General features: G+C 43.8%; 1 protein-coding gene across 3 annotated transcripts; it reads right to left on the reverse strand.

Moving 5' to 3' along the window:
* Positions 1–637: 637 nt before the first annotated feature.
* On the reverse strand, positions 638–10543 carry ZBTB24 (zinc finger and BTB domain containing 24). Of its 3 annotated transcripts, none has more exons than XM_076333382.1 (8): positions 10495–10543; positions 9519–9859; positions 7542–8541; positions 6965–7132; positions 6697–6780; positions 5898–5981; positions 3560–3641; positions 638–2642 (listed from the first exon to the last, which is right to left on the reverse strand). In XM_076333382.1, exons 3-8 carry the CDS (start codon positions 8512–8514, stop codon positions 1832–1834), a joined length of 2202 nt encoding a protein of 733 aa, XP_076189497.1. In that variant the 5' UTR covers positions 8515–8541; positions 9519–9859; positions 10495–10543; the 3' UTR covers positions 638–1831. The 3 variants fall into 3 exon arrangements, with proteins under 3 accessions (XP_076189497.1, XP_076189498.1, XP_076189499.1); XM_076333383.1 differs by lacking the exon at positions 10495–10543 and adding an exon at positions 10235–10282; XM_076333384.1 differs by lacking the exons at positions 638–2642; positions 3560–3641; positions 5898–5981 and adding an exon at positions 5982–6062.
* Between the last annotated feature and the right edge of the window lie 148 nt (positions 10544–10691).

Here is a 10691-nt window from a genome sequence, read left to right on the forward strand (position 1 = left end):
AAGAGGAGAAGGCTTTGGGAGGACCTTACTGCGGTCTTCAGCTACCTAATGGGAGGGTGTAGAGAAGACAGAGCCAGACACTTCTTGGAGGCGCAGCAGTAGGACAAGAGGCAGCGGACACAAACTGGAACATGGGAAATTCCAACTAAATACAGGAAACATTTTTTTCCCGGCCAATATGGTCAAACACTGGAACCGGTGGCCTACAGAGGTCGTGGATCTCTGTCCCTGGAAGCGTTCAAAACTCAACCAGACAACAGCGACATGATCTAGGCGTACCTGCTTTGAGGCAGGTGATGGATCAGATGGCCTCTAGAAGTCCCTTCCACCCTAAATTCTTCTATCATTCTATGCACTGGGCTTTATGCCAGTGACTCTCTCTGGGCAGTCATATAAGCCAAGCACGTACAAAGATTTTTTGTTTTGCTTTTAAGTTCACCTGCTAACTCCTTCATTTTTACATTTTTCATTTGTTGAAACATAAAATATCAAAGTAAATCACAAGTATGACATTTTAAAATGGAAGTGATGATTGAGCACGTTGCTTTAAGCACCAGTGGCATTTCATCTGGATTTTAACACACTAGTACACTATGGGAGATGTTACCAGTAGCCAAACTTGAAAATGCAAAGCGTGTATTCTGGCATGGCATTTTATTAAGATGTCGAATCTTTTGTGTTAGCAGTCAGTCAGTCAGTCATTGAAAACAATCTGTACACATCTAATCTAGTCAGCGAAAACAGCTGTACAACTTCAACACGATATGCCCCATTTATACAGCTCATTATGCTCTGAAATGATTCTAGTCATTGTTCAAGTCCCCACAAAAACAATTACCAGCTTTTACATATATTAAAGTACCATTACATTCTGCTCTCAAAAGTACAAAAAAAATAACAGTTTAAATATACACTGGCTCCTAAGCTTAGACTGAGTCCTGTCAGGAAGAGACTTTTGCACTTCAATAGACAGTGCCTTCAACATCAAGAGCTCTTCAAAGTGCTTGGCAGACCGCGTGAACGCTATCCCCACTTACTAGATGATGAAACTAAGGCACAGAGGTCAACTACCTTGCTCACGGTCACACAGAGAGTGAGCGGTAGAACTAACAGAGCAGAATTTGGGCTTTTCTGTTGTCCAGTGTAACCACCGCATCTCATTGCCACTATTCAAGTGCAACGGCTAAAGCCTTTCTGAGGAGCAAAACTTGTACAGCATACAGTAAACAGAAGGGGCGATCCAGGGCCAGTCAAAGGCTGCAACAGTTTCAACCCAAACCAAACATATCTGGTAGTCAATAAATCAAAATGCACTTAAGGGAATGATCACATAGAAAATTTTACATTAACCTGCAGAAAGCAAGCTCATTAAACGTAAGACACATGGTGTTAGCTTTGCAAAAAGTATCGGTTATCTTAAGCTTGACAGTAGTTCAGGTAACGTTGACTTCATCAGAGAAGTCATACTTTCTGATCAGCAGACATCTTAAACACTGTTCTTCTACCAGCAAGGTACACTTCTCTGGAGACTCACTCAGAAATGCAAATAAGGGCCCAAATATCTCCACAGTAGGCATGCATGTGTATGAGGCACAAAAAACCACATTAATCGCTTGTGAGGTATGGACTAAGTGGTAGAGAAATACCAATCTGGAAAAATAAAAAAGTCCAAAATAAATAAGGTTAAGAAAACTGAAAGCCACCCATCAAAAATCACCAAGAAATGCATTTTCCGACAGATTATGCTGCAGAAAAGAAAGTGCGATACGTGTAATCACTGCCTGGATGAGAAGCATGCTATAGCCTAGCCCTCTGATGACAAATAAGCATTTCAGAAAGCCTGTCCTTGAATAGGATGCTCATGAGATGACTCATTTACTGACAGAGACTGCTGATGGGACTCAGAAACATGTACGCTTTGATTCCGTTCTTCACCGATTTGATGGGAAGGAACCGTATCTTGGCTAGAGTGAGACTGTCGACTTGATTCCTGGGACAACTGCATGTGCTGAGCTGGATGCGAAGATCCTGCTAAGTGGATTTCTTCATTTTGTCCTTGATGAGCATGGAGATGTTCTAGTGCTTCCTTGGAAAGAGTGATGACATGCATTTGTTCAGGTTGGGCAGTCTCTATTTGGTTTGCAATCATATTGATACTTTGGATTTGTTCCGCTTGCTCCTGCTGAGCTGAAAGCAACAAGTTTTGCAACTGCTGTGGAGGCTGAGCAAGCAGCGTGAGGTTAGCAGCCTGCTCTGTTGTCATATTTGGGGCGTTTTCTGCAGTAACAATACTAATGCCTTGATTATGACTAGGCATGAAGTTTATATTATGTACTGCATCTGTAACCAGTAGTTGAATTTCCTGCCCTCCAGAGGTGGCAAGTTGATACTGCTGCAGCTGAAGAATGTTTCTCACTTCTGAGTTAGTGTTGGCGCTTGGAGCAGCGCTGGCTTCCTGAAACTGCTTTTCCTTGCTATGAATTTTCAAATGAGACTTCAGGTTGTCCAGACGAGCAAACTGCAAACTACATTCTGGGCAAGAGAAAGGCTTTTTGCCTGTGTGTAAGATACAGTGTCTTCTCTTAGCACTGGAATCAGAGAAGGATTTTCCACATATACCACAAGAATATGGCTTTTCTCCTCTGCAAAAGAATGTGTTTGATCTCATTAAAATATTCACTTTGACAGTGCTGCTTTCTGCAACTTATTATACAATTAAAAAAATGTAAATTATTATTTTGTTTTGCTAAATCATAAGCACTTAAGAATAGCGACGTTAAAAGCGTTCTCTATTTGACTTCCTAATTATTTCTATTTGATTTCACAAACTGTACTGTCATTACTATACACTCAAGAACTACAGAGATAACATAACTGCCCTCCTGTCATAATACCAGAGGTACAAAGTCTATGCTCCTAGACCTTGACAAGAATGCCACAACTTACTTTGCACAACTGTAAGCACCGACCATTTAAAGAATGTTTATTAACAGTGTGGGCTTTAAAACAAAAAGAAGTGTCCAAATCCTAACTTGCTGCCCGACTCAAAGGGACGAGAAATTTTACTGGAAACACTTTCTTTTACGTAAGGCCCACAACAGTTCTCCAGGGATTTAAAAGCTTACATGCCTTTATGCAATACATCACACTGACATGGGTAAAAGATAACTAATGCTATTAAAGAGACACGATAGACTACAGGGAAACAGGACAATGCTCCAAGAACCTTGTTACACCACGGCTACTGTTCTGCTGTCAAACAAAAATTCACAGCAAAGTTTTCGCATAAATAATATAGCAGTAAGTACACTGTCATTAAACAGACACAATACACAAAAAAAGAATCTTACAGTGTCTTGGCACACTAGTATTTAACAGTGGAGTGCTTTCCACTACCAATTATTTCTTTAAATAGATTAAACAAAAATGTCAATCTTCAACCATCCATTCAAAATACAAACAAGTCCTGACCATTCTCTAATTGAACAAGCACTACCTACAGGTGTCAGATCAGAAGTTACATTTTTAAAGAATGTAATGAAAATTAGACATACTGTACCTGTGAATTCTAATGTGAGTCTGAAGAGAACTTTTAGCTGTAAATGATTTGCCACAAATTTCACAAGTGAAGGGCTTCTCACCTATCAAAAAGAAATCCGACATCACTTTTTACATAGTGCTTCCCATCAATACATTAAAAAACATTTTATATTTTACCATACACAGTATCAAGTGTGTACTGTCAAATCCTCACGCTTCTTCTGTGGGTCAGGACAGGTATCTGAAACTGAATGAACTCACTAGTTAAATGAGGGTATAGTATTTTAACGCACATCTCTGACGTTTCTCCCCTTTGAAGATAAAGAATTAGGTGATCCAAGCCCCCAGAGCAACAAAACACACACCTACGATACAGATGCGGGTGTTCCACGTTGAACAGACAAGTTTGAAAAAGGCTGACCCTGAACTAGTAGGCATTAACGCTAGGCTCACGTGCAGCACCATGCAGATGAGTAAGCCCGTATTTCCAAACCTGAAAAGTGAATCCATTGTCTTAACAAGTTGGCTGGCTTCCTATAAGGCTCCATCCTAGGCCTACGATATCCTGGGAACACCAGTCGGAGAAAAATTAAATTATGGTGAGTTGAATAAATTGTGGGTTTGTTGGGTTTTTGGTTTTTTGTTTTTTTTTTTTTTTTTTTAACTGCATTTGGAATTCTTGTGTCTAATTGAGTAGAAGCAGAGGAGCCAAATTAAATAACAAAAAGGTTCACAAGAAACAGATACTACCCAACAAAAGCAAATCCTAATTGACACCGTAACATATTCTTGTTGCATTGAGCTTCTTTAAGACACTAGACATGAGAATCCGGACCACCACTGTGGTAATTCACACCATCCAAGCACACTGAACTGGAGATGGGGCAGCAGTCAGTTTCCAAGGAAGCTTCACGTTTAGTATAGAACTGCAACACTCATCAGCTTTCATATGGCTTCGGAGGGCAGGGGCAAAGCATGAGAGAACGAGAAACATTTGTCAGAAGGCACCTCTCGTCATCTAGTCCCAGCCTCCTACTGAAAACAGGGGTAATTTCCTACGTAGACTGTATTCTTATGACATTCTTCTGCCAAAGCAGAACAGTTGTATCAATGTTAACATCTGTCCCCAAACTCCTTAGAATTTTACTTCTTGCTTTTTGAGATGGGACAGATCAATTCTTATTTCTGCATCGTTAATACTGGCCTGTCTTTTCTGGAAGCAAAATACATTGCAAGCCAGTTTCTGCTAGAACTCATCTTAATGGATCTATTTTTGCAACCTACCTTGCTACTATGCTTCCTCTTCTCATTTCCCACTACATTTATAGAGCTGTATCAGCTTCAGATACAAAACCGTTGCGTGTGTCAACAAACACAATGCTCTCCTCAATAGAAAATGCAGTATTTTTAAGTATCGCAAGTTAACACTATCCTGGGTACACCAAAAACTCCCAAAGGCACAAGTTCTGACCTCATCCTAGCCCAGGGAATTTAAAGCTGTGTTATTGTCACTGAGAAAGAGAAGGAAATGAATGAGATACATCACTTGATCTTGTGCATACCTTACTACAACCGCAGGCAACATACTTAAGAATAATTTGATTTGGGGAAGAAACGATTGCCACTGCTTATAGCTATTTTAAAAGAAAAAAATAGTTACGTGTCATCTTACAAACTTACCCTTCAAAGAAAACTATTTTAAGCAGCTTATGCCTTGTTATCACGAGATGGTAGATCAACATTTTTATCCCTGTTACCCAGCCATTCAACTATCACCTTGCCCCCTAAATCTCTTAAAACACGCTCTGATGCACTTGCATTACATCATCCCTCTCAGCCCATCTCCTGCCAACATCTGGTTTATTACAGCATAATAAAAAGGTAAATGGAAATAATTATTTTTCTGGTCAGCAGCATTTTTCATAAGCAGCCATCCCTCACAGACAGGGGTGCCCAACTCATTGAGGACATACACTTTCCATTACTACTTAGCTCACTTCAAGCCCCATACATGCTGGACGTGACTCTCTTGATAAACTGAGTTCCCAGTCCAGGAGTCTATCACAGAAGAGCTAACTGGCATTTTCTGCAGCAGGCTTTATAAGAATGGGAAAAAAAACCCCTCGTCCTGTAGTAGGCACTGCTTCTGCACTGTTGTAATAAAAGATTTTTTGTGCTCCTGCATTCCTGATGTCAAATCTCTTCATTAGCGATACAGGCATCATTATGTGCAAGTAGAGCAGAAGTTCAACCCACAGAGACAAGTGTCATTTGCCTAACACTGTTTTGTCTGTGTTACTTCAAGAAGAAAAAAAAAGAAAAAACAAACCACAACAAAACATGACGGACAGTATTACCTGTATGCGTTCTTAGGTGTTTCTTTAACTGAGCTGCATCCATGAATTTGCGACGACACTGGTTACATTCCGGCAGTGAATGGCCTTGTCGCAATAATAAAAAAAGTGTCAGTGCATAAGTGATCCCCTGTCTCTCTCTTCAGTGATCTTTGTTAAAGCACTTTCCTGTAAAATAACCACTTTGATATAATATAGAGAGAAAACAAAAGGTGATTCACTGCCTCCTCCCTATCTTAGTTGTCTCACCCCTATTTCTCTATTTGGTATTATCATGGGAAAAGAGGGGACTGACACCTGCTTCCCCCCAAACACGCTTTCTCTCAAAGCTTTGTAAATTCTGATTTTTTCCACCACTTCCCATGTGTGTAGCTTAATCTCCATCCTGCTCCAGAAGTGAGGAGGACACTTCTTAAAGCTTGTATGCCATTGATAGTCCAAAGTAGTGCAAATCGCCTTGTAGTTTCCCACAACAGGCGGCAGACACAATTGTTTATACAATTCCTAGCTTCTATGTAACACAGACAGCAGGGCTAAAATAATCAAGTTGTATGTCAAATACAGCATAACTAACTTTTAATCATCATAAGAGCCCTTCTCAATTAATTATTTTTCTAAGCGTTCCATTTATTACACACCATTTTGTCTTTTTCACCCTGTTCATCGTTATATCAAGACACCACACATCAGGGTAGCAGAGACTAAATACATCACTGAAGAAGAATTTTCAGCCTTAGTCAATCTTTATACGGACAAATCAGCACGGACTGTAAGCCAGCTCTTCCACCCAACCTTGTTATACCTGTGTGTACTCGATAGTGGCTCTTGAGCTGTCTCTTTTGGCTGAAGTATTTCCCACACTGATCGCATGTAAAAGCCTTCTGCCCTGTAAAAAAAAAAAACAACCAAAAAAACCCCCACCACTTATTAAAATGTAAGCCACATCCAAAGCAAGCGCAAGGAAATAAATAAATAAACAAACCAGCACACACGAGAGCGAGCAGAAATACCTTTTTTCAGAAAGGCAAACTCTTGGGGAAGAGAGGTTACATTCGCCTTGAAATATTTACCTGTATGTAGGCTCATATGCTCCAGAAGAGAATGCTTTGTCGTCAGAGCCTTACTGCAGACGGTGCACGTGTATGGCCGTTCTCCAGTGTGCATCCGCTCATGGACTTGAAGAGAATGCTTCTGGGAAAAGCCTTTGCCACACTCACTGCACTTAAAAGGGCGCTCCCCTGAAAGCAAAAGATGACATTTGTAAGTATAGATGCATTATTTCTCGCTAGATATTCTAAGCTGATAGTGAGATGCATTGCAATGTAGTAGCTACTAAAAAATGACTTTTAAGTAGCGATAAGGCGAATTAAGACACAAGCTTCCCACAGCAATAAAGTAGTTCTTTAAGTATTGCCATATAATTCAATGTTTACACAGAGAAATGATTAACTAAACTACAATCAAGGTAAGACATAAAGGCTACGAGATCTGCTGACAAGAATAAAACAGCGAACACAGTCTCAGAGATCAGCATGTTGTTTTGGACAGTTCTTGCTGCAGACAACAGCCCACACTTCAACAACTAGCTCGCATTTGGCAACAAGTCACTAAACCCTAACCCAAACGCAGCAGTCTCTTAATGCCTACCTGTATGACTCCGCTGATGAATAGCTAAGAAGTGATTATATTTAAATACTTTGCCACAGTCTTTACAGCGAGCTTCAGAACCTGCACGTTTTCTTTTTCCATCAGTTCTCTTTGCCAGTCCTTTTTCATCCTCATCACCGAGAAGTTTATAATCTTTCAGTTTGATTGATCTCCTTATTCTGCGTTTGCTGTAACGGCTCTGAGTGCTCTGTATTCCTTCAGATTTGGGATCATAATTCTCATCTTTCTCAGCTGACAGATCGACAGCAGCTTCTGAGCCACAAGCAGGTTCAGTTTCTTCTGCATCTTTCCTTGCTGGAGCCTGTTCGCTGACAACTGTTTCTTCTTCTGCGGCGTCTTTTTTCATAAAATTTTGCTTATTTTGCATGGAGTTGTTCTCTCTCAGCTGCACATCTTCGGCAGAATTTGCGGCCGATTTTTCTTCTTGGACATTCTTGACTTTCCTCGGTCGCCCTCGTTTTCGCTTTGGTGGCTCTTCATTTTTCTTGTCGCTTGCAGCAACGGCTACAGAGGCTCCACTGTTAGCCGGAGCTGGTAACGCATTACTCGGGCTACGGCTGGCCTGATAGTCTGTACAGGCCCATACCAAGTCATTCACTTTCAGCAGCTGCGCGGTAGCCAGAATTTGTTCGGTGCTTTTTTCACTGGCGCGGAGGCAACCGGTGTAGATAAATTCTAGCAGTGCTCCAAACGTGTCCGCAACCATTCCCTCCAACATGTAAATTGACTGCCCTATTTCACCCTCATCTACAAACATCATTGAGAAGTATTCACTGCTGGCAGCAAGCAAAGCTTTATGGGCTCTGAACTGCACATTCTCCACTATTAGGGTAATGTCACAAAGAAAATCCTTTTTCCTTTGTTCTTCAAAATTAGCTAGAATGGTATCTTTGTGAGCTTTGGAGTGGATGACAACCAGTTTCTCAGAAGCGTCAGGAGGCGTTTCTGCCATTTTTATTGCGCATATGAAAGGAGGTGCCTACAAGAACAGAATAGCTTTAATTAAGGAATATTGTAGAAGTCTGCACTATAACACACCAAATATCATTTGGTTTACCAGTCAACAGAGTTCAACAGTTTCTGAAGCAATTCTGAAGGCTCTGATCTTTCTTTAAAAAAAAATCAACACTAATGCTGACACAGACTTTCTTCAAAGGGTGTTTTTAAATTCTAAGACATGGCTACAGATAGCTGCTTCTTAGATCAGAATTACTGCCTATTATTTCATTTGTTTCTCTCTGATGTGCTGTGAACTGCGTAGCATCTAAAAAAATGGCTATCCCTTCTGAAAACTCCTTTCACAACTAAAACAACCGAACAAAAAGAACTCTTTGTTCACAGCTCCTAAGTGCAAACAAATAATAAAAGGGGGGGGGGGGGGAAGGTCAACTGCAGCTTCATCCCTGCAGATGCCACATTTCAGACTATTCAGTGACAAGGCTATGGAATCCTGTAATCAATGATAAAACTTGACTGGCATCAGCGCGGCAGGACCCCGTGCCTTCTTTTATCCATTTCTATCCTTCTGAAAATTTCTTTCAGAACACTTACCTGCTAAGCTTCAGCCTATGGAGGTGGGCAATAAAAGCGGAAAAACAGCAGCTTTTTCTAAGAGCTCTGTCTAAAATAGGGTTGACTGTGCTATTAACCACCAACCTGGCTTGCTAAGCTTCTTCAATTGTAAATATGCAAAAATTAAAATTAAAAAAAAATATATATAATCCAGCGATTTCAGAAGAATCCACTGAATACTATAGAAGAGATGTGCCAAAAATGTCCATTTCAAGAGGATCAGCTGAGCCAAACGTGAAACAGATTAGCTACCTGCCATCTTAAAATATAAAGCTGTCATCTTAAATACAAACACATATTTAAACATAGCAATCAGTGAGCACAACAGTTCCGATTACTGAAGGAATGCTGTAAGAAATAACACAGACTACATACAGACGATACCTAAATGCTACCGAGGTGGCCAACAAGCGATTCTTTAGCCCCATTCAGCTACCGAACAGTTCACGCCGGAGCCAGATCGTGTATCTGGGGACCTTAATTTCTGAAGGACGTGAGCCTGATGCCGCTGGCGCACCCTAAAGCGTGGCTGTAGGTCTGACCCAACCCTGCCTTACAGGAACTCCCGAAGAGCTGCTGCCAACTGCGCATGCAGGCATTCCCTAACACCCACGTGCGCCTCAGGTAGGGCAGGAGGTGTTTCGATCACACGAAGGACTTTGGTATTCGATCACGAGGCGACAGCGTTACTACTTTGACTGCAAAATCCCAAACAGCGTGCTCACCTAAAAAAAAATAAATAACAGTAACAGTAATAACTCTGGAGCAAGGCTGTATATGAGGGGAGAGCAGCCATGCTGCCGGCAGCGTGGTCAGACGCGCTCCAGCCCATCTGCCGGCGAACTCTGGAAGGGCTCATGAGCAACACGCGCGTTTCGGGGGGGGGGGGGGAGGCTGACGCCGAGTGACAGAGCACGGCCCCGGACTGCTCCTCGACACGAGCACCGACAGCAGGCCCCGCTCGGCTCGCTGCGAGCGCGGGCGGCGGGGACGACGGGCGGGCGGCGGCCCTCGGAGCGCGCCGCGCGGCGGGGAGCGGAGCGGGGAGCGGCGGCATCGCAACCCCCGCCACCGCCGGGCGCCCGGCGCCAGCGCCCCACCTAAGCCCCGAGCTCCGTAACTCGCTCCCGCAGGTTTTGGTCGCCCTCCGGGGAAGGCCGCTCGCCCCCTCAGCGGCGCGAGGCGGTACCGGGGGAAGGAGCGGCGCCCGCGGCCCAACTCCGCGCTGCCGGGGCGGGGCGCTGCCCCGCGTGAGCCGCCGGCCCGGGTTCCCCCGGCCCGGCTGCCGCCCTCCCGCGGGCCCCGGCGGCGGTGGGAAACTGGCGGCGGTGGGTGTCTCCCGGCGGCGCCCGGCACTCACCGCTCCGCCGCCAGCCCCCCCCCTCCGCGCGACCGCCGCCGCACTTCCGGCCCGGGCGGCAGCGGCGCGCCTTGCGTCCTGACGTAGAGCGCAGCGCACGAGGAGGCGGCGGCGGGCCCCGGGCGCGGCGGGCGGTGCCAGCCCCCCCCCTCCGCGCCAGTCCCGCCCTCCGCGCGCGCACGGGGGCTGCGCGCTGC

The sequence above is a fragment of the Aptenodytes patagonicus genome, chromosome 3, assembly GCF_965638725.1.
Source record: "Aptenodytes patagonicus chromosome 3, bAptPat1.pri.cur, whole genome shotgun sequence".
Taxonomy (NCBI): Eukaryota; Metazoa; Chordata; class Aves; order Sphenisciformes; family Spheniscidae; genus Aptenodytes; species Aptenodytes patagonicus.